Source organism: Gobius niger (assembly GCF_951799975.1).
Source record: "Gobius niger genome assembly, chromosome: 2".
In the NCBI taxonomy this organism is placed as follows: Eukaryota; Metazoa; Chordata; class Actinopteri; order Gobiiformes; family Gobiidae; genus Gobius; species Gobius niger.
This window is the reverse complement of record NC_136853.1, coordinates 43,530,771-43,554,879: the sequence shown is the minus strand read 5'-3', so window position 1 is coordinate 43,554,879 and position 24,109 is coordinate 43,530,771. Positions and strand designations below refer to the sequence as shown.

At 41.6% G+C, this 24,109-nt stretch overlaps 1 protein-coding gene across 1 annotated transcript in view; it reads left to right on the top strand.

Moving 5' to 3' along the window:
- The window catches only part of exoc4 (exocyst complex component 4), a 362,908-nt gene extending 340,152 nt beyond the window's left edge, over positions 1–22,756 (top strand). The window contains exon 20 of the mRNA XM_079552397.1: positions 22,433–22,756. Within this exon, the coding sequence (XP_079408523.1) occupies positions 22,433–22,670 (238 nt within the window). The 3' untranslated portion in view covers positions 22,671–22,756. The remainder of the gene's footprint in view (positions 1–22,432) is intronic.
- The last annotated feature ends 1,353 nt before the right edge of the window (positions 22,757–24,109 follow it).

Below are 24,109 nucleotides of genomic sequence, written 5' to 3'. Positions count from 1 at the left end.
GGCACAATATGGATGCTTTTGAGCATTCAAGCACAGCCCAAAAGATCAGTCAGTGTCTCACCAGCCCCTCTGTGCACATGTTTCGGTGTTTGGTCCATGCCCCCTTGCAGCTTGATGACGCGGCGCTTTCCTGATGAGCCGGTGAACATGTGTGCGAGTGCGTTGCCTGGGCGTTGTGTCTTTGTCTGTGTGTGCCGCAGTGCGATCTCCCCGGTCCTTGCTGATGAAGCTTGAGCGTGCGTGTCCCCGCAGACCTTTGCTCATTACCGGAGGAGAGACGAATGCCGCACACCGACAGCGCGGGGAGGGGACCTTAAAAAAGATTGAGAAGCTGCAAACGGTCACAGACTTGGAGAGATGAGAAAGTGAGCGAGAGGGGAGGAGGGGGCAGGAGACAGAACTTGAAACTCTGCTTAGACAGCTGCTTTGTGAACATGTGTAATGACAGGCATCCACATCGCTGCCTGTTGTGTCCAATTATGTGAGAGTAAGGGATTCAGGCGTAGCCGTCGTGCGGCCCTTGTTAACATATTCACACCACTGTACTGTAGGTAGATAGCGTTATGAGGACGATACTGTACAGGCCCTGCCCCTTTTGCTCCATGCCCCTGAAGTGCCCTTTTCCCTCCATACCTTTTATTTATTTGTATTATAGTTTTGTTTATTGTTTGCTTCATCATGAATTTCTCCTTTGTGAGATTAATAAAGGTTTATCTTATCTTATCTTATCTTTATCCAAAGCTTTGCCATGGTCCTTGTCATTGGTTTTGTCCCAATAAGCCTCATTAGCTTAAAGGAATAGGCCACCGTTTTACATACTGAGATATGTTCTTACCTTAGCTTTGACGAGTTCTTTAGGACCTGTCTGATCTTCACCCGTGCCTTCAGTCACGTAAACACAGCGCAGACGGCGTTAGCATTTAGCCTCTCCCCCTCTCCTCTATAGCTCCAAAACAGGTCAAGATAGAAGCTACCAAGCTCTTCCACGTTTTCCCTATTTAAATATGGTTACGTGAAGTGTTTCACTACAAAGTATAATTGCACAAAATTAAACAATGTGGATTTTCTAAGCGGATAAAAGGGGGGACTATATTGTGCGGATGCCAAATTGGAATTGGAAGAGCTTGGTAGCTTCTATCTTGACCTGTTTTGAAGTTATAGAGGAGAGGGGGAGAGGCTAAATGCTAAAGCCGTCTGCGCTGTGTTTACGTGACTGAAGGCACGGGGGAAGACCAGACAGGTCCTAAAGAACTCGTCAAAGCTAAGGTAAGAACATATCTCAGTATGTAAAAACGGTGGCCTATTCCTTTAAATTAATAAATCAAATCCGAAATGAACCTGCCCCTCGTTAGTTCATCATGTGTTTTCAACGCTCCGCCCACCGGCCCTGCAGCAGCAGAGAGCGGCGCTCAGACTGGAGGAAGTGAGGGCAGAGGGATGTCCTGCACAGAACAACCATCTCCGCACCTTGTGCTTCAGATCGCTCTTTATTTTTTATCAGTCGGCCTCAAAATCACGGACCAATGAGGTCAACAAGCGACAGTTTTGTACGATCTAAAAAATAAACCTTGTGTCAGACGCGAGCGCCGTTTACTGCGGGTCACCACCGCGTCCTCGCGATGTGTTTTTGTCAAAATAGTGCAGCTCTATGTCTCTTAAAGGGGGGGTATTATGCATCGACTTTTTCAAGCTGTTATTATGTCATTCCCTCATTAAAAACATGCCTGAAGTGTTGCCTTGGCACATTCACGTATTTCTGAGTAATCTGTAAAAACTCTGATGGCGGCCATTTTAGGGATAGGTTTGCCTGAGTCCTCCTAGGAACGCCCCCACCTCCTGGAGACGCCTCCGAGCTTCCGTCACCAGCCGAGTAACCAACCACTGCTCCTCAGCAGAACCCCCTCCCCACTGATGCCACAGACAGCGTGTGGAGGGGGCGTGTCGGAAAGGCTCAGAGGTTCTTAAAGAGACAGAGGCCTATTTCAAGACATTCACTACAGCCATTTTGAGAGAGCAATTTTATACAAGGCAGTTATTCTAATTTACTGCATTTACAGACCAACAGAAGGTTTGGTCATCATTGTAGTGTGATATAGACTGGTGCTATGTGACTGAAAAAAGCAAAATACCCCCTCTTTAAAACAATGTGAAACTCACGCCCAGACATTCTCAATAGTTTATGTTTTCAGCCACAGCCCAGAGAAGAGAGAGACATGAGGGAGACAGTTGTGAAAGTCTGTGTTTCTGCAGGGGCGCTGCTAACACACTTGTGGCCTGGGGCAGATGCTCCTGAAAATTACCCCACTAGCAAAAGATGCTGGCAAAAAAAAAAGAGAAAAAATAATAGCAGTTGGCTTTCCCCAAATCTGTATTTTTAGCTCCAATACAGCTCATTTTACTTTTGTGTAAAATAAAAAACAAAATGGATTTGAAATAAATGGGAGCTGAGGCTTTTCTCACCAGCCTTTACTACACCTTTCAGGGCCTTTATGTCTGCAACTGAACAGCCGGCGTACCAGACAGCGCTGCAGAAGTTTAACACGGATTCAATGGCTGCTGTGTGAAAGGAAACCAGCCGCCTCTTCTCCACGTCGTCCCTCTCAAGCGCTCTCATAAGGTCGCTATAGCGAGACTTCTTCACAGTGGCTCACGAAAGGTCCTTGCTAATATGAATCCGCCAGTTATAAACCATTGAAAGATCACGATTCTTAAAGGTGCACATCTTTTTTCATAAAAGACTCAAGAATTGCAAAGAATGAATATAATAATTTGAGCATCAGTGTCATAATATGGTTAATACTTAATAGACTTTGAGACCCACTGTGTGTGCGAATGCGGCTGTTTATGTAGCAATATATAAATGTCATCAGGAGAAGCACGATTTGCAGAACACACATTTTATACTGTTTTGTGTTCTTCTGCTTGTGTATGCGGTTGAATTGGTCTCTCTCAATCTAGCTTAAAGGAATAGGCCACCTTTTTTACATACTGAGATATGTTCTTACCTTAGCTTTGACGAGTTCTTTAGGACCTGTCTGATCTTCACCCGTGCCTTCAGTCACGTAAACACAGCGCAGACGGCGTTAGCATTTAGCCTCTCCCTCTCTCCTCTATAGCTCCAAAACAGGTCAAGATAGAAGCTACCAAGCTCTTCCACGTTTTCCCTATTTAAATATGGTTACGTGAAGTGTTCCACTACAAAGTATAATTACACAAAATTAAACAATGTGGATTTTCTAAGCGGATAAAAGGGGAACTATATTGTAAGGCGTAATAATACCAGGAACAGTTTGGCATCTGCACAGTAAAGTGAAGATTACTGCGCGGATTTCGAACTACTCCCGGTATTATTACGCCTTACAATATATTTTGAACCATGAGGCCGTCCTTCTGTGGACCCACCACCTGCAGAAGGAGCCATAGGGGGCTGGTGCTATGTGATTTGGGCAGTTCCAACAGCTGCCCCCACGACCCGGCAATGGACAAGTGGAAGAAAATGGATGGATGGATGAAATTTGATGTGAAAGACACACACTAAGTGACACACAATCTAAAGTGAAATTAAATGTATACATGATCGTGATTTTTCTACATAAAAAACTGAAAAGTGTGATGTGGAAAAGTACAGGCACCCCTTTCCTTCCCAATGCCCAGAAGCCTCCATGTGGCTTATGACAAACTGCAAATGGGACTTCTTATGGTTTTCTTTTCAAAATGCCACTCTACCATAAAGGCGGTATTTGTGCAGTGTACGACTATAGTTCTGTGGACAGTTTCCCCCACCTGAGCTGTGTCTCTCTGCAGTTCATCCAGGGTCATCATAGGCTTCTTGGTAACAGCTGTGGTCAGTGCTGTCCTTGTTCGGTCAGTAAGTTTAGGAGGACGGCCTGGTCTTGGTGCAGTGATGCCAGACTCTTTCCATTCCTGGATGGTGGATTTACCTGTACTTTGGGAGATGTTCAAAGCTTTGGAAGACTTTTTATAACCTAACCCAGCTTTATACTTCTCAGTAACTCTATCCAGGACCTGTCTGGTGTGTTCTCGGACTTCATGATGCTTCTGCTCCACAATAGTCTCTTAACCGACCTCTGAGACCATCACAAAGCAGCTGTATCTGAACTGACATTAGATTACACACAGGGATACTCTAATTAGTCACTGGGTCAACATGTGATTATTCAGAAAACATCAGGCAACTTCTGAAGGCAATTGTTTGCACTAAAAGGACATCACACTTTTCAGTTTTTTATTTATAAAAAAATATATATATATAGACCCTTTAACTGCTGACATCATCAGTGACATCATCTGGAGGCAGGAAGTGATCGAGAGAAATAAGATTAAACTAAAACTAGCGATTGTAAGTGTAAAACTAATACTAAAAAATGTGGTCTTGTTGTGGCTTAAGGTGCGAGAACAACGAGAACAAGAGGAAGGACATTTGAGACGATAAAATAAAGTTTATTTGATATTTCCAAAAACAGTTAAGCATTTGTTTATCGTTACCATAACAACAGCTCCAATGGAAGAAAAAAAAACTTCCTGCCTCCAGCTAAGCCCCGAATGTTTACAAACAATTAAAGGGTCTGTAGAGTTCGGGAATGTGATGTCATATCGCTAAGCATTATGGGATTAGCAGCAATTGTAAACTAATGGAGATTTTAAAAGTCAAAACACTGGAGTTATTGTTCACATTAAGACACTCGGACACCACAGTGTAATAAATGCATTTACCAGCAGTAACTCAGCAGCTAATGGAGCTGTTCCACGGCTTTTTTCTCCACTTTTTATACTGTTTTTAGCTAATGTTAGTCCATGGAAATGCTAACAGCTGCAAAGATGGCCGATCTCCATGGTAACTGTGGAATTTCCCGAACTCTATAGTATAAATTTCAGTTCACTTCACGATTGTGTGTCACTTTCACATCAAATTTCAATTAAATATGTTCATGTTTATGGTCCATATTATGGCAAAATGTCGAAAAATTAAGGGGGGGCCCATACTTATGCACATCACTGTATTTATTATGTTATGTAAATGTATATTGAATTGAATATGGGGCAGGCACTTTCTTCAGCCTACTCCCTTTTGAACATCCACAACTGCATGAATTTTAAAAGACAAAATGAATGTGAAATTGCCCAAAAATAAACCAAATTATTATTGTAGGCCAACCTTACCGAAGAACCGAGCGGAGACCGACTCAAACGAGAGGAGGAGAAATCCGAACCACACCGAAAGCGCCGTCCGATCTGCCCTCGCTGTGAAGCCTCGAGTCTTAACCACTTAACAAGTCGTCAGAAAATTGTTCAGCGTCGTACAGAGGTCAATCAAATCACCGGCACCGAAAGCACTCTTGGGTCAAAGTATTGATTGTAAGCAGACTATAGCCGTTTAAACAATGGCTGTAGTCTGTGCCCGTCACCGTGGTGTTTGTTACTGCAGCAACAAGCCGCCTTGCCTCCTGCCTTGTTGATGAAGAGGCTTATCCCTCGGCGCCCCCCCCCCTCGCTCTTCCTCTCCTCATCTCTCCAGCGCTAACTAATGTGTTGTTCTGAACGCGCTGACAGAGGCAACATGTAATGGCCTTAATATGGAGCGTGCTGGAAACGAGGGGAAAACAAGTTGTGCTGATTCTCTCCTCTTGCCAAGTTTTTTTTTATTTTTTTTGATTCCTCTTTTCAAAGTCTTTCCTTCAAAACTCTCGCCCTGTAGGACTTCGAAATCAGTCACAATCGAATGGATGGTTTTCATGTGACATCCTTGGAGAAACGCTCACAAGCCTTAGGGTAACGCCTGCTTGGAAGACGAGCAGGGTCGAGGTTCCTGCGCTGTCTGAAACACTGTTTTCTAGGGTGGGCCATGTCGTATCGCATATCGTTATGGCGATATAATTGTGTGATATCGTTGTGATTTTTATGTCGTTGTGGGCACGACATAATTTGTGTTACGCTCAGCTCCATCAAGTAAGGATTAAACAACGAGGAGCCGCATTAGACGGTTATAATGCACGACGCGGAGTCAAGAACACCACGACGCACAGTGTTGTTACTCCTGCATTATAACGTCTAATGCGGCTCCTCGTTGTTTAATCCGCTTATACCAGGGTCCCACAAACATAACATTTATAATAAATGTTTTTTTCATTGACTAAACTCACTAAATATGCCAGACTACGGGACTATTTTGTGTGGGTTATTAGCCGGTCACTGAAGGCTGGTCTCAGAGCGAGTCATTCTCCGCAGCTATTACGAGGATCTCAGTCAGGCTCAACGACACAACATCAGCACAGAATCACAACACAACAGGACTAACCCGGAAACACTTTTCCCTGGAAGTAAACACCGATATGCGGCACTCGTGGGCAGGAGTTATTTCACTTTTACGCTGTTTAACCTGAAGCTAGCTAGCTAGCTCAACCAGCTCAACTGTTTATGGAAACAGCTGCGGTGGAGTCGCTCACACCTGGGCCCCCCCAACTGAAACTTTTATGTTTGACTTTACTAATCCAGACAAATATGCTTCAATGCAGGATCATTTTATGTACGCCTGAAAATGATGAATAGCCTTAACCGTTTTCAATAGAAATGTAAAGCTCATATGTTATTAACAGTAGCTAACCTAGCTGCTCACTCTCCTCTACAAACATTTAGCAAACGTTTTGTTTTGGCCAAAAACGTTGAAATTAAACAAAATCCATCTCATACGTTCCTGTCAGTCACTAATTACGCCTTTATCTGATTCAGCTGTGTCATGCGTTGCTATGGCGATGCCCACAGCGGAGTGATATCCCAGTGATTTAACTACCGGACTACGTGTGCGGTTATACCAAAATAATGCACCAGCCAATCAGAGTCGAGTATTCACCCAGACCATGGTATAGAGCAGCATAAACACTGACTGTAGGACACGGGGTGATTCAAAAGTAAAGTATAATGAAATGAAGGATGTAAACTGCTTGAGTAGATCATATTTTAGAGCAACAGTTCTCAACCTGGGGGTCGCGAGATGAATTTGGGGGGTCGCCAGATCATGTAGATAAAATATACATACTTTTTTTTAGCGTATATCGTAATATTTTATTGTCGCATGTATGTGTTATTTTACCAGAGTGCCATTGTATGTTCGTAATTTGATGAATTTTATTTTAACCATTTGTTTTTTTCTTTGTTTTTTAAGAATTATGTAGGCTAATGTTCTGATTTCTCACGGTGTGACCCCCTTTAACTCTTATAATGGGGGTCGCGGCTCCAAAAGGTTGAGAACCACTGTTTTAGAGGAAATTAGGCCCTGTCCATATGAAGTCAAGCTGAGGACTAAACACAAAGATATTTTATCAATCCAGTGTATCGTCCATACAAGCCCGGTGTTTCTGGGTCTGTAAACGAACATTTTCCAAACTAGGTCCCAGAGTGGAAAGATCTAGAAACGCCGTTTACGTGGCGCCGCTGTTACTTTTTTTAAACTTTTACTAAAGCGATGACATCACAGTGTCAGAGCGGTGTCTGTCATCCATAATCTACTGACCTTATAATGAGTTTAGTCATGGATCTGTGATGGTTTACTCCGCTCCTCTTTGCTCCACTCACTGCAGTCCACAAGCCACAGGTGACAATAGAAAAACACAAGTCAGTCTGTGTTTTTGGACTGACAGTAAAAGTCACTGACAGGTTTTTCTGCTTTAGTCCCGTTACGTCTGAAGAATAAACTCTCCTCCTCGTCTCTTCTGTAGATCCTAAATCCTTGATTCAGTTTCATTTTCACTGTTTACATTCCACAAACTGCACATGCGCCTCTACATCTTGTTCTATTATCTGTGTTAGCGTCACAGCGCCTCACACAGGCCTGGAAGATGAACTGCACCGTTTTCACAGACCTGAGTCGACCCATGTGGACGCACACATTTACTGAGCTGGCTTCGTGCTTACAAAGAAAGTTTCTGAAAACATATGCGTTTTGTCTTTGTCTGGATATAGCCTTAGTAGTGAGCATAAAATGGCTAACTTGCATCTAGCCCCTTTTAAAAAGAATGTACCTGGGTAGATGCTGATAATTATTCTTCTCTAAGAGGATTTTCTTCTTGTTGCCGTCTACCAAAAGTATTTTTGTCCCATTCCAAATGTACATTGATCGAAAAAGCCATTGCACATTCGCATTAAATTCTCCTACAGTTAAAATCTGAACCGAGTTGGCAACTGGCATTAACAAAATTAACAAAACAACTCCAGGTGCAACATTTCAACATGGCACTAAGCCTGAGAATCAGGCATTCTATCGGCCCTTTGACTATCTAATGAATATTGCTTTGGTGGGTGCATTTGTCTCACAGGGGGGGCTTTCTCGACACTGGCGCGCTGAGATTTTAATCTTATTAACAGCCCGATCCCCGTTTAGCAAATGGCTTTCCAACTGCTCGGGTAATGAACTGTTTAAAGTGTTTTCTGTGCCCACTTTCATTTATCACTCACATGGATGGATAGACGAAAACAACTCCCCCCTCCCCCCTCCACACCAGAGCTTTGTACTAGTTTGTACCTTTTTGGTAAATCTGGAACCTTTTCAAATAAGTAAGAGGTGTTTTTCCCTTTACTCTGATGGTAAGTATTAGTAGGATAGTGGTAAAATCGAAGCTGTAGATGTAGGCAGTGAAATTCACACCTGATATAGTTGTGGCTGCTTTTGACATTGCTGTGACGATAATTTGGTGATATTTAGAAAGTAGAATCTTTAGAAAAACACATTTTTTCACTCTTTTTAGCCATTTTCTGGTATATATGAACTTATTTATCACACATAAATAAAGTCAAGTGTAAATCGGGCCCATATGGATATTTTCATGTTTTCTCACAGCAGATTGTTGTAGAAGGGAAAACACGGCAGATGTAGCAAGAGCTAGCTAGCCGTTAGCATTAGCCCGTTGCTAACAGCGATATACTTATCAGTACTAGAGAGGCTACTGTAAGCAATATAGCATATGTATAATAATTTTATTGCTCTACATTTGGACCCAATTTATTTCCAATTTGCACATACATTTCATATATGGGAGGTAAAATACAAATACAGAACAACTTTTATTTTTATTAAAGCAGGACTAAGTAACTTGTTTACCTAAATAAACCCTTTCCGTCGTCCCTCTGGGGGTAATACAAGTGTTAATGGGATGATTGGAGGGTCTTTCATCTCCCCCTGGTGTCTCTGGTCAGAAAAGCACAATTGCAACTTCGATGCCTACGGGTCGGAGTCACCAATACACACTAATAGAATCACGAAGAAGAAGCTAGCAGGCTAACGAGCAAAGCTAACTGCGGGCTAGCACCACTTAAACAGTATTTACAGCTAATTTTGAATGAAAAAAAATATCTCCGTTGTGTAATTGGATGTACAATATCCCTCTGTCCCTTCGCCTTTTCTGTCAGCGTAGTATTTACTCTCACGGACAATTAATGAGTAAAAATGACACCTGCAGTGGCGCTTTTGGCCTCTAGGGGCATGAGTTACTTAATACTGCTTTAACTAGCAATTACAATGAGTTAATTTTGCCGGTGTGGCTCCCGAGCAAATAAACAAATGAATAAAATCAATTTAAGGATTTAATCTCAAGTGTTTTGTTAATCACAGGCTGTTTATTAGATTTGGCTGTAGCTTTGAGGACCGAGGCCAAATGAAAACTTGTTCACACGGTAGGATTTTAGGATTTTAAAATTGTTGCCAGATTCTCCAATCCTGAGAGAAAAAAGAATCACGGGTATAACGGGTTTTGGTCGTACAGTGTGTTTGTTTGTTTGATTGTTTCTGTTCATTTTGCATTTCACGAGCTAAAGGCTCACGCTTTGGTCTTAGCGCTGTGTGATGATGTCATCAGACCGCGCGGCTCTGTTGGACAGGTGTGAGGGCTGGCCAGCAGGGGGCAGGTATCTCTCAATAGAGGATTCGTTGACAAACGTGAGCATATTTAAAGGGGCTAGATGCAAGTTAGCCATTTTATACTCACTACTGCCATCTTAGGTCATACGTGTAACTGCAGCTTCTATATTAAGCTCGTGCATGATGGCAATTTTTGAGTGACAGTGCAGGATTTTAGGCAGTTGTGGTGAACATGTCTGGGCTCATTCTACACATTAGGACATGGCTGGAACATGTAGGGGGAGGAAAATACACAATTTTAACATTTTTAAACTCTGTATAGTCCCTTTAATATATATATATATTTTTTTACTGTCCAAAGAAAATGTTGTGCATAAAATAAAGATTTTTTTTTACGGCAATCGTTTGAATAATCGTGATTTCAATGAAAAATAATCGCGATTATTATTTTTTCTATAATCGAGTAGCCTTACTACACGTCACAGTCTAACTCATCTAACTCACTGCGGTGTCCAAGTGTTTTAATGTGAACAATAACTCCAGTATTTTAACTTCTAAAATCTCCATTAGTTTACAATGGCTGCTACTCCCATAATGCTTAGCGATATGACGTCACATTCCCGAACTCTATTAGAGAAAATTTAGATTGTTTTCCCCTTAAGGCGAGACACGGCAGGTGAAAGTATTGATTTTTCACGCAGTGGTCGAAGTGGAGATTTTTATCTATTTTATCTATATATTTTTTTACTGTCCAAAGAAAATGTTGTGCATAAAATAAAGATTTTTTTAAGGCAATCGTTTGAATAATCGTGATTTCAATGAAAAATAATCGTGATTATTATTTTTTCTATAATCGAGTAGCCTTACTACACGTCACAGTCAACAGGCTGCGGCTCGTTTGTCAGGGCTCACCACACACCATGAGAAATTGGGACAAAAAAAATCCAACGTGTTTAAAGCAGTACTAAGTCACTTATTTACCTTAATAAATCCTTCCCGTAGTCCCTGTGGGGGTAATACAAGTGTTTATGGGATGATTGGAGGGTCTTTCATCTCCCCCTGGTGTCTCTGGCCAGAAAACCATGTTTGCAACTTGACTGCCACCGGTGCGGAGAAAGCAATACACACTAATGTAATCATGAAGAAGAAGCTAACATGCTAATGGGCAAAGCTAACTGCGGGCTAACGTCACTTTAAACAGTATTTACAGCCAAGTTAGAGTGAAAAAAAATATTTCCATTGTATAATTGGATGCGCAGTAACTCTCTCTCCCTTCGCCTTTCCTGTCTACTCTCCAAGACAATTAATAAATTAAAAAATCGTAACTTGCTACTACACCTGCAGTTGCGCTTATGGCCTTTAGGGGGAAGAGTTACTTAGTACTGCTTTAATATCCCCAATCGGGGCGGTCCTTACACATAAGCATCACACACTTGTTTTGCCTAATCGTTTTACTAAACAGATGGATGTCTTAGCGTTTGTAATCACATGCCGTGCAAAGATGTGCCGTTTTGTTTTTTCCTTGTAACACGGGGTTAAAACGCTGTTACTAAAAGGAGCATCAGCAGATTTGTGTATATCGAATGGATTTCTGCTAAACGCATTGCAGCCCCTTGAACTATAGTTTCAATTAAACAGCAGTTAGAGCATGTTTTATCGCATCGACGAGGCAATGATTCAGCATCCACAGTCCGGGAACCGCTTTCTCACACACGCAGTTTTCCACCTCTCAGAGTACTTCCGACTGCTCGAATTTTGGAGTATATATATTTTATTCAGGCCCTGTCCACGCGTACAAACACAGATGTTTGTCTGTGTTTATAAAAATATCAGGATTTGTGTCAGTCTCTTCATTCATCCAGTCAATCCTCTCTTCACTCCTTTCCTTGCAGCTCCCCAAAGGCTTTCTCCATTTCACTTCAATGAACTTTGCCACATTTAAGTAGTCGATTAATCGTTCTCTGGTGTACACAGACTCTAAAAATGACATTAAATTTCAGTATTTTTGATGAAAAACAAACAATAAAAGAAGCAGCCACATAATTGCAATGCTAGTTGTGCTCCAAACTCATACCGAACTTTCCAAACATATTTGTAGCATCACATTTCTTCACAGGGATGAATTTTCCTTGGCACATTTCACAGCTTGCAAGGTCTTTTTTCAAAGTCATTTTCACAGAAATACTAGAAAACTAGCCTCCAAGTTCAAAAGATTGTTTCAAATGCTGTATAATTCGAGGCACAGTGTTTACAATCTACTAAAGGAGGACAAAGCAAATGTTCCATTACTAGAGAATTATTAGCTGTTGTGCCTTTAAGAATGTAGGAACCCATGGGCGTAGGTTTGGGGACCATGAGGACGTGTCCCCACCAATATTTCAGGATGGCCAAGTTGTCCCACCAACTTGCGCTCTTTCACAAAGACAGATTTTGTTTGTTTTTAACACAATCTTTTTACACTGGAACTTGTTGCAGCTCATTTGCATCGTACCACAACGGTAGCCCAGAAGGTAAATCCATTAAAATCCATGCTCCCACAAGTGCCCCCCCCCCCCCCCCCCCCCCCCCCAGGGTGGTTTTTTCACTTCTACTGAACAATCTGCTGTGGGAAAATATTCATATGGACCCGACTTACACTTGACTTTATTTATGTGATAAATAAGTTCATATTCCACCAGAAAATGGCTAAAAACAGTGGAAAATTGTGTTTCTCTGAAGATTCTACTTCCCCCTTCGGCGAAGCCACGCCCCCTTCTTTGACGAGATGCCGTCTGTATCTATAGCACAAGGTTTATCAAAAAGTGATTTATGATAAATTACTATTTTTCTTATTTTGTTTCGTTATTTAGCAATTCATGAGAGATAAACAAAAAAGTATGATTTGTTTTGAGTGATTCTTGACATGGCACATCCTTGAAAATCCAACAGTATTTGATGCTCTGATGCTTTTTCTTACAAATGCCAAAAAACACAGTACACTGCAAGGACAGAATGAATTTCACTCTGCTGTGAGTATAGAGATACTGTTAATACAGCCCCTTTTTATATAAAATGTTTTTAATTGATTCTTCATGCTGCTATAGTTTTAGAACGGCTCAGTGTTTCTTTACTATTGGAGAATCAGCCTCTTATCAAGCCTATAGATACAGACGGCATCTCGTCATAGAGATGTGTTTTGGGAAACACAATTGTTCTCTTTTTAACCATTTTCTGGTGGAATATGAACTTACTTATCACATACAAATAAAGTCAAGTGTAAATCGGGTCCATATGGATATTTTCTCACAGCGGATTTGCTCTGTAGAAGTGAAAAAACGGCAGTTGTAGCTAGCACTAGCTAACCGTTAGCATTAGCTAGCTAGCATTCTCTGTTATTTATGTATTTATGGGCTGTTGAACCACTTTGCTCCTCTCCATGTCTTTGTATCTTTATTTAGTAGAAAACTATAATCATAATTCAGCATTTGTTTAAGTAGTTTTTGAATAATTAGAGAAAATTTAGATTGTTTTCCCCTTAACTGTTTTCAAACATGACCATATATGGGCGAATCCAGAGATGCCGTCTGTATCTATATCGCACTTCTGTTTTGTTTATGTACAATTAGTGCATTTTCATATCGACACGCCTTTCTTCGTCCATAAAATCTAAACTTTTGAGGGCTGGCCAGCAGGGGGCGGGTATCTCTCAATAGAGGATTTGTTTACAAATGTGAGCATATTTAAAAGATGCGGTATAGATACAGACGGCATCTCGTCATAGAAGGGGGCGTGGCTTCACCGAGGGGGAAAATAGAATCTTTAGAGAAACACAATTTTCCCTCTTTTTAGCCATTTTCTGGTGGAATATGAACTTATTTATCACATAAATAAAGTCAGGTGTAAATCGGGCCCATATGGATATTTTCTCACAGCAGAATGTTCAGTAGAAGTGAATAAACAGCAGTTGTAGCAAGCGCTAGCTAACCGTTAGCATTAGCCCGATGCTTGTATGTAGCATCATGTTAGCATTCTCTGTTATTCATGTATTTATGGGCTGTTGAACCACTTTGCTCCTCCCCATGTCTTTGTATCTTTATTTAGTAGAAAACTATAATCATAATTCAGCGTTTGTTACAGTAGTTTTTGAATAATCAGAGAAAATTTAGATTGTTTTCAAACATGACCATATATGGGCGATTGCAGAGACGCCGTCTGTATCTATCGCACTTCTGTTTTGTTTATGTACAATTAGCGCATTTTCATATCGACACGCCTTTCTTCGTCCATAAAATCTACACTTTTTTTTTTTACCGCTGCCTATTTGTCAATCGCCTCATTAGCCGCTCAGCCAACCGTCCCCCCGATCCCTTCCTCGCCCGCGCTCCGTGTGTACATTCTCGAGCTCTGCAAAGACTTGTCAATGTAAGCAAAGCGTTTCCCTTGTTTAACGGTGAAGCGTAAGCTCGTCACCGCATTGACAGCGAAACCGGCTCCGTCCAATTAAAGGCGGGTGCACGTTTCTCCGCCTGAGGAAACCCACACGGTAACACGTACGGCACAATCTCCCATCCACTTCATCGAGGTTTTCTGTAATCACGTTTCTGCACTCTCCGCTTTGCATTTCTCACACGCCTGTTTTATTTATTCTTTCACCTCAAAAACGTGGTTGTAATGCTCTCCCTTTTATGGAGATAATGACGGCAATTTGAAGGAGCAGGATGTGTTCTATTCAGCGCTACCTTGGGGAAGAGGTGCAATTTAGATTTCCCTTTTAGGTTTCCATTAGCTGACGCGGCGTAGGCGTCGATGTGTCGTTGCAGGAGGAGAGATTGAGCCAAGATGTTTCATTCACTTTCACACTGTCATACGGGGCAACATTTCAACCAATGTCGAGCACAATCTTTTATTTCAATACACGGTTTTGTTGGTTGGACCTCAGTTCGGCCCAGGAGTTTCATTATTGAGGAATCTTGGCTCATCTCTTAACCCCCACCTGAACCAAGCATGTTTTCTCCAGTTTCCCCAACTCTACAATAGGGCCGGGCGATATATCGATATTTAAGATACATCGATATATTTTTAAATTAGATATGGAATCAGACCATATTGCTGGTTGCAGGTGACATCACAGCGTTCTAAAGGCCTATACTATTATATAGAGGAAAAATTATTTTGTTTTTGAGGACATTTTTGGTCTTGTACAGAGAGATCATGGACCCAGTGACTGATATTAAAGATCATTTTTTAAATTCATATATTTTCTTTTTAGCTATGACTTGTGAAAGTGTAATGTTATTAATAGGAAAAACTGGCTCTTGCCCCCCGCTGGGTCCGATGACATCATCACATTCTAGAACCTGCAACCCAGCAATTGTGTATATCGGGATATTTCAAATTCAGATAAGCTATTAAGTTAACAAAAAGAAACAGGTCATCTCAAGCTGATTTAAAAGAAGGAAAAAAAAATCTTAAACTGAGCACTTTATTATGTTATCTCTTTATATATAAAGAGCAGCAGCAGCTCAGGACTGACACCTGAGTACTATTTTGTTGTACAATGACAATAAAACACTTACTTACTTACTTAAATGCTGCCCTATTTTATTTTCTAGGCTTATTTTATTAAGATGTTTTTCTTACGGATCTTTGATTTCCACTAGAAAATGTTTATGTTTATGTTTTGCATTTTAAGGTTAAGGTATACTTTATTAATCCCCGTAGGGAAATTCATTCTCTGCATTTGACCCATCCTCAATGCCGCTGGGGCGACCTGTAGGAGCAGTTACCTGCCGTCCCTGGTGGGAATCGAACCCGGGACCTTCTAGCTGTGAAGCACTTGCCACTGTGCCACCATGCCAAGCTTTTATTGTGAGTTTTCAATGAAACTACTCGTATTTGGCTTTGACTTTGACTTAACATTTAATTTCACAGCTCTCACTTTGCGTAAAAAATATCGGGACATATATCGATATTCAACCTAAATATATCGGGATATGACTTTTGGTCCATATCGCCCAGCCGTACTCTAGAATCTTAAAAAAACAACAACATCAAAATAGTGATGAAAACAAGGATGAAAACGCAACAAAAATGTGACCAAAAAGCAACGAAAACGTGCTTAAAAAAAAAAAAGCAACAAAAATGTGACAAAAACGCAGTAACAACATGACAGAAAACTTTTTTTTTTAATTCTCTTTATTTTAAAGGGGCTAGATGCAAGTTTGCCTTTTAATACTCACTACTGCCACCTCAGGCCTAACGTGTAACTGCACCTATATTAAGCTCGTGCATGACGGCACTTCAGACCCGTTGTTGTTGGGATGTGGCCGCATTCATGTCACACTCTTTTTAATTTTTTTTGTCTTGGTTTTACCACGTTTTTGTTGTATTGTTGTTGCTTTTCTGGCACGTTTTTGTTGCTTCTTTGTTGCTTTTTTTTGTCGCTCTTTCTGACTTCTGTTGCTTTTTCATCGCGCGTTTTCGTCATTGTTTTTGTTGCTATTTTGACACTATTTCCAACACCCTTTTAGATTGATCCAATCATAATTTCTGTCCCAACCATGATTAGTTGCCATTAGCTTTAGCATGCATGTTGCTAGCAGCAGATACAGGTTAATACTGACTCAGCGCTTGAATTCTCCAGGTTCTTCCCTTCAAAATGACATACAACATTGTCCATATCCACTGAGGTTTAGTTGGTGAAAGTTGTGTTTTTAAGGCGGTGCGAGACAAAAACTGGTATCGGTTCAGGATCAGGTATTTGTAGCCGAAACCCGATATTCTTTTCAGCATCGGCTCCGATATCCCACACCAGCATCAGATCGGTGCATCTCTATTTTAAATATATCAAAAATCACAAATCGAATCGCATTATTTGACGTTCTTTATCAAAATCGTGCAGCCCTGTTATTTATCCACTTCGTACTCACTGGTCGCTTTTCTTATCCTGCCCCACCTTCCTTGTCCATATTCAACTTGAACTCACTGGGAGGGTCAATGTTCAACTCCTTTAAAAACCCCCCTCTGACTTATCCCAACGGCAAATGGCATCTCCCTGTTGCGATGACTGAAAAATGCTCATTCTTTGATACATTTAGGACCAGAACAGCGGCCCAGGCTCCGTGTGCAGCACATTTAAAGTATTTTTAAGCACAACTGAGTCCACTTATCCCAAGGTTAAAAGCTTGATTCCCCAGTTGGATCCCTCACCGACATGAATATGCAATTGTGTGTTTGTGTTTTCTTTTCTTTTTTTTTTAATCTGTGATCTAAATGTAATCCATTATTATTAACTAAAGCTTCACACCTCGGCACCATCTTCTGCCTGTGTTTTATTAGCTCTTGTAACCGTTTCTGTTTCCGTTTCGCCTCCGGTTAAGAAGTTGAACCGGAGTGACCTTTCAGCAGAATGATTTTAGTTTTTTGTTTTTTAACGTGGAAGGAAAGAGCCGGAGGACGGAGAAACGGAGCAGACCTGAATGTAAAGTACAGCCGTAACCAGGGGCAGGTCTGGTCAGGAGGAGGCGGACGATCTCCCATCATGCATCTCTGCTCCTTGTGCGTCGGCTTCTCCACCACTCTCAGGCTTTATGTCCATGCACTTCGACGTTTAAAGTCAGTAAATGTGCCGTAGTAGTCGGAGTGCGGCAAACCCGTGTCACACAAGAAAACGAGAGTGTTGATAATCAAAGATCGACGCAGCCGTACCGATGTCGTCAGTCGTTTTGGTAAAGAATGACTTTTCGTATTGTTGCACTGAGTTGTTTGACAGCGTTTCCGCAGGGCATTAAAGTGGATTCACGTTGGCATTTCATTAAAGGAGAAGAGGCAGTGCTCACTGGATCGGCACAGTTACAAAGTAAATACTATAGGTAGCAAGTGAAGTGAACTTAAGGACCAGGTGCTCTTCAGACTGTCGGGCCAGTTCACTTATAGAAGAGGAGGAGTGGGGGCGAAGTGCTCTGGATTTAGCAAAAATGCATTTTTTTTGTTGACTGTCTTTTTTTAATTTTTATTTTATTTATTTATTTGATAGGGACAATGCATATTGATGAACAGTTCCACATGAGCACTGTAAATATGCCAGATTATAGCGGGGATGCTAGTTTCCATCTGTAGTCCCGAGGCAGGCAGCACATACACAATTTACAATTAACATAATGTGACAACAATAAATACAGTAACAACTAAAAGTGTTCACAGGCCTGGTTTTCCTTTAGCCACAGTTTAAAACGTGCTTTAAAAGTGGCCAGAGTTGGAGTCTCTCGGACTGATGAAGGGAGACTATTCCAGTACCTGGTGCCTTTTACAGAGAGCACAGTCTCTCCAGAGGAGGTTCTCCTGTGTGGAACCTCACAGAGAGCACAGTCTGTCCAGAGGAGGTTCTCCTGTGTGGAACCTCACAGAGAGCACAGTCTCTCCAGAGGAGGTTCTCCTGTGTGGAACCTCACAGAGAGCACAGTCTGTCCAGAGGAGGTTCTCCTGTGTGGAACCTCACAGAGAGCACAGTCTGTCCAGAGGAGGTTCTCCTGTGTGGAACCTCACAGAGAGCACAGTCTGTCCAGAGGAGGTTCTCCTGTGTGGAACCTCACAGAGAGCACAGTCTGTCCAGAGGAGGTTCTCCTGTGTGGAACCTCACAGAGAGCACAGTCTGTCCAGAGGAGGTTCTCCTGTGTGGAACCTCACAGAGAGCACAGTCTGTCCAGAGGAGGTTCTCCTGTGTGGAACCTCACAGTCTCCTCCAGCTGATGCCCTGGTGCCCGTGATCCCACTAACAGACTTTGGTTTAATGAAATCCTGCAATGGAGGTGGAGCAAGTCCATGCAATACTTTATATACAAGGCAACCATATTTAAAATTAATGAAGTTATCAAAATTGAGTAAATGATGCTTCTCTGAAACAGTGCAGTGGTGAAAGGAGTCGGCACCAGCGCGTTTCGACTCATGGGAGTCTTCATCAGGGTAACACAGGGTGAGCCCCATTTAAACTGAGGGTTCTCACATGATTCTGATCCAATGGCCGCTGGCTGCTCCGCTTTACGATCGCAAAACTAGGGTCCACATTGCTGTAGTACCTCCATATAGCCGCTAGTCCCCCATTAGAAACCATTGCACTTTAGACACGTTCAAAACAACTTTAAAGCCTGGTGCCAAGTTTTTTGGAACTTTCTACAGCTAGATTTTCCTCTTGTGTTAACGCTGGGTTTGGCACAATCAAAGGGACCAGGCTGGATTTTGTAAGGTACATTTTAGAAATATTGCATTATTAATGAGGGCCTGACTTTGATTAACAGGCCACTAGCATTAATACTAATAGCGCGGGCGTGTCTGCGACCAAGCTCCACGTCCCGCGAGGGCCGAGTCTACAGTGAAGTTCCTTCTGTCCTTTTTAGAAACATGCGATGTCAGAACCGGGGAGGAGGAGTCTGTAAATTCGCCATGATTTCCTCCTCGAGCGTATCATGGCAGGTGGAGTAAGGAGGAGTCGTCTATTATTCTGTCTATGTTCTGATCAACATGCGCAGGTTATTATACAAATCTGCAGAGGAGGTGTGCACTGACAACAATCTGAACCTGATACAGAGTGGAACATAATCAGTATCACATTTTCAAAGCTGGACATCGGATATTAGAGTAAACAATATCCGATGCAAAACTACAAACCGGGGCCCCGGAAATTGAAGAAAGGGTGCATTTAATTATTGGAAAATTGTGATATCACTCGACAATGTTTACTGTATAATCGAAAATACCCAAATTCTGGTCTTGAAAGATTCAATTTTTTTATTTGTCAAACCATTTTGAATGATTTAAAATTATATTTCTCTCATCCTTGATTGTGGATCGAGTTCAGCTGCAGTTTTGGCTGAAATGTACCAAAAACGTTTCCTCAAAAGTTTCCCGTTTGGATCCAGTTCTCTCTTTCTTCTGTTTGATGAAATGTTTGCAAATCCTAAGAAACGAAACAATTTTCTTCTTTTTTTTCTTTGTGCGTGGCATTAAAATCTAGTATTTTGCCTTAAAAAGCAGCAGTAAAGACGAGCTCTGTCCTTCATCCTCCTTTGCTTCAGCTTTTCCACCGAACAAGGTCGTTTTACTCAAACTGTTTACATCCATATTCTTATCATTTGTACAGTTTTTCTTCTCGCAGCCATTTCCTTGTTTGAGCTTGGATTTTTCCTTGATGCCGTGGTACAAATAAAGCTTTTATATGATCTCTGTTCAGCTTGGTAAACATTTTCTGCTCTGTTCTGATCGGCAACAGCGGCTCGTTGGAGAGAGTTACATCCTTGAGCAACTTTTACGACGTTTCTGTGGGTTGGTTTGATCTGTGCTCTTTCCCCACTCTTTGTGCTTTCCTGTCCAATAAACCCCACAAGCTAAAAACCCCTTTAAATGTTAGTGTTTTTCTCCTTTCACTTGAGTAAATAAGGCGATGTTGTAAGTAACAGCATTCACACTCACTCGCCCTGATCTGCATTCGTTTCCTGGTTATTTTGAGTGACTAATTGTGGCATCTGGTGTTGGTTAAAGACCTATTAATTCTCCATCGCGCCTTTTGCTTCCTCCTCTGGCTCCCGTCGCTGGTTTCATTAAGGCCTCGGTATTTTGAGGCTGTTTTTTCCCCCACAGCAGCTGGAAAGGTCCTTGAAGTCCCTTTTACAGAAATTGGTCCCGACAGCGACAGCCTTAATGCAGGGTTTAGTGGTTTCCCATTGTTCCCTTTGGTCTAAGGGAAAAGGCTTGCACTTGTTAATCCTGTTAAAGGAGTGCGTTTCTAATAAAATACTCATGATAGGAGCACTGGAAATATGTTGTTCAGGACGTAAACAAAATCCACTACATGAATATAGTTGGATATTTCTATATTAATGAAGCCGACGCTTTGGAGAAAAGAACATTTCTCTTCAGCTATTTTAACACCTGTGCACCGAAATATGTCACCGCCCACTCTGCAACCCTTTGGACTTAAAGGGATAGGCCACCGTTTTTACATACTGAGATATGTTCTTACCTTAGCTTTGACGAGTTCTTTAGGACCTGTCTGATCTTCCCCCGTGCCTTCAGTCACGTAAACACAGCGCAGACGGCGTTAGCATTTAGCCTCTCCCCCTCTCCACTATAGCTCCAAAACAGGTCAAGATAGAAGCTACCAAGCTCTTCCACGTTTTCCCTATTTAAATATGGTTACGTGAAGTGTTACACTACAAAGTATAATTACACAAAATTAAAAAATGTGGATTTTCTAAGCGGATAAAAGGGGGGACTATATTGTAAGGCGGAATAATACCAGGAGTAGTTTGAAATCCGCACAGTAATCTTGACTTTACTGCGCGGATGCCAAATTACTCCTGGTATTATTACTGATGAATTTCTAATGAATATCAGGAGCGTCTGCATCTCTGGGCAAGTTTTTAGTGGCTCACTTGGTCCATAGCTGCAATGCTCTGTTGATGAAATGCATTTGATTCTTAAAGAGGGGGTATTATGCTTTTTTTCAGTCACATAGCACCAGTCTATATCACACTACAATGATGACCAAACCTTCTGTTGGTCTGTAAATGCAGTAAATTAGAATAACTGCCTTGTATGAAATGTCTCTCTCAAAATGGCTGTTGTGAATGTCTTGAAATAGGCCTCTGTCTCTTTAAGAACCTCTGAGCCTTTCCGACACGCCCCCTCCACACGCTGTCTGTGGCATCAGTGGGGAGGGGGTTCTGCTGAGGAGCAGTGGTTGGTTACTCGGCTGGTGACGAAAGCTCGGAGGCGTCTCCAGGAGGTGGGGGCGTTCCTAGGAGGACTCAGGCAAACCTATCCCTAAAATGGCCGCCGTCAGAGTTTTTACAGATTACTCAAAAATACGTGAATGTGCCAATGCAACACTTCAGGCATGTTTTTAATGAGGGAATGACATAATAACATGATGTAAAGCTTGAAAAAGTCGATTTTGCTTTAAGTTGTTTATCAGTTCATACTTTAGTCTTTAGCCGCTGTACATTATTTACATTTGTTCTGGAGTCTGATCGACAGAATCGGCAACTTCTACCTCTGGCTTCACCGGAACTTTTCTTTGGGAATGGGAACAGCCTTGAGCATGTCTGGTGTTAAAATCTTAGTTGTGCTGCCTAATGCTGCCACCTAGTGACTCAGTAAAAGAACTACAAGTTATTTTATTGAGTCACTAGGTGGCAGCATCAGCTTTTTTGTCAGAATACAGCATTTTGGGTGATTTCACCTATTTTCTGCGAACAATTACTAAAGAACGGAAAGAGGTACAAACAAACTTTTTTTTTAGATGAAAGAAGAGAGTCTAATCTTTCTTTTGGTGGGTTTCGTGTTGACATAGACCTACGTTTTCTGTGGGTCTTGACAAAACAGTTAAAATCCTGAAAAACCTCTGGCTGTGGGGAGCTCTCTGATTTGAAAATGGCTGGTAGTCAATGAGTTAAATCAGAATCCTCGAAGTTCAACCCTCAAAACAAATTCCTTACATTAACCGTAACCATTAACTCATGTTCCAGTGTTACTTCCGTCTCTTTACGTTGCCTGAACATCCTGCTGTGTGCTCTTGTGCGCCCCCTGCAGGCAGTACTACGAGATGCTGTACAACACTGCGGACGAGCTGCTGAACCTGGTGGTGGACCAAGGCGTGCGCTACACTGAGCTGGAGTACATCAACGCGCTGTCTCTGCTGCACCGCAGTCAGACCGGCGTGGGCGACCTCAGCACGCAAAACATCCGACTGCAGAGGCTCAAGGAGATCATCTGCGAACAGGCCGCCATCAAGCAGGCCACCAAAGACAAGAAGATCACCACCGTCTAAGAGCTCGCGCTCAGCAGAGTGATCTGCCTCCACTGTTCAGTGACATCACAGCCACTGTTGTTTTGTGCTCAGATACAGCCCCTTAAGGCGAGACACTGCTGGTAAAAACATTCCTTAAAGAGACAATAGATACAGACGGCACCTCGTCAGAGAAGGGGGCGTGGCCTCGCCAAGGGGGAAAACAGAACACATTTTTTTACTCTTTTAACCATTTTCTGCTGAAATATAAACATATTTATCACATACAAATAAAGTCAAATGTAAATCGGGTCCATATGGATGTTTATTCACTGCAGATTGTTCAGAAGAAGCGAAAAACGGCAGTCGTAGCTAGCGCTAGCTATCATTAATATTAGCACGACGCTAACATGAAGCATCGTGTTGAAATAATTCTCCGTTATTTGTGTATTTTTGGGCTGTTGAACCACTTTACTCCTCTCCAGGTATTTGTATCTTTATTTAGTAGAAAACTATATTCATAATTCAGCATTTGTTAAAGTAGTTTTTGAATAATTTATAGATACAGACGACATCTGGAATCGCTCATATATGGTCATGTTTGAAAACAGTTAAGGGGAAAACAATTTGGAGAAAAATCTAAACTTTCTCTAATTATTCAAAAACTACTTTAACAAATGCTGAATTATGAACATAGTTTCTACTAAATAAAGATACAAAGACATGGGGAGGAGCAAAGTGGTTCAACAGCCCATAAATACATGAATAACACAGAATGCTAAAATGATTCTTCATGCTAATGCTAGCTACTACCATTTTTTTTTTTCACTTATACTGATCAATCTGCTGTGAATAAAATATCAATTTGGACCCGATGTGATAATTAAGTTCATATTCCACCAGAAAATGGCTTAAAAGAGTGAAAAATTGTGTTTCCCAAAATATTCTATTTTCCCTCTTGGTGAAGCCACGCCCCCTTCTCTGCCGTCTGTATCTATACCTGATTTTGAACTTTTTTAGTCAAAAAGTGACGATGGATAAACCCTTCTTAGTCATATATTGACTATTTGGATTGACCACACACAACATCAACAAATCATAAGAGAAGACGCCGTAATCCAAACATGGTCAGGTCCTTCCTGGGAGACGGCGGCCGTGGGTTGGAATCCCAGCTCCTGCAAATGCACACTGTCGCTGTGTCCTTGGGCAAGACACTTCACCCCATTTGCCTCCAGTGTCTGCGTACATTGGTGTATGAATGAAAGAGTGAATGGGTGACTGGTTCCTTACGCTTTTTCACCTTTTGGCCCGATAAAGGTAGAAAAGCGCTATATAAGTTCAGTCCATTTACCATTTAAAGAAAAGGAGAAATATAAAACTTTAGGATTTTTTTTACACTCTTCCAATAATAAATCCACTTCAGTTTCTCCGACTGACTCCAAACTTTCTCGTCTTGTACTACGCAGTATTTTGAAGGATTT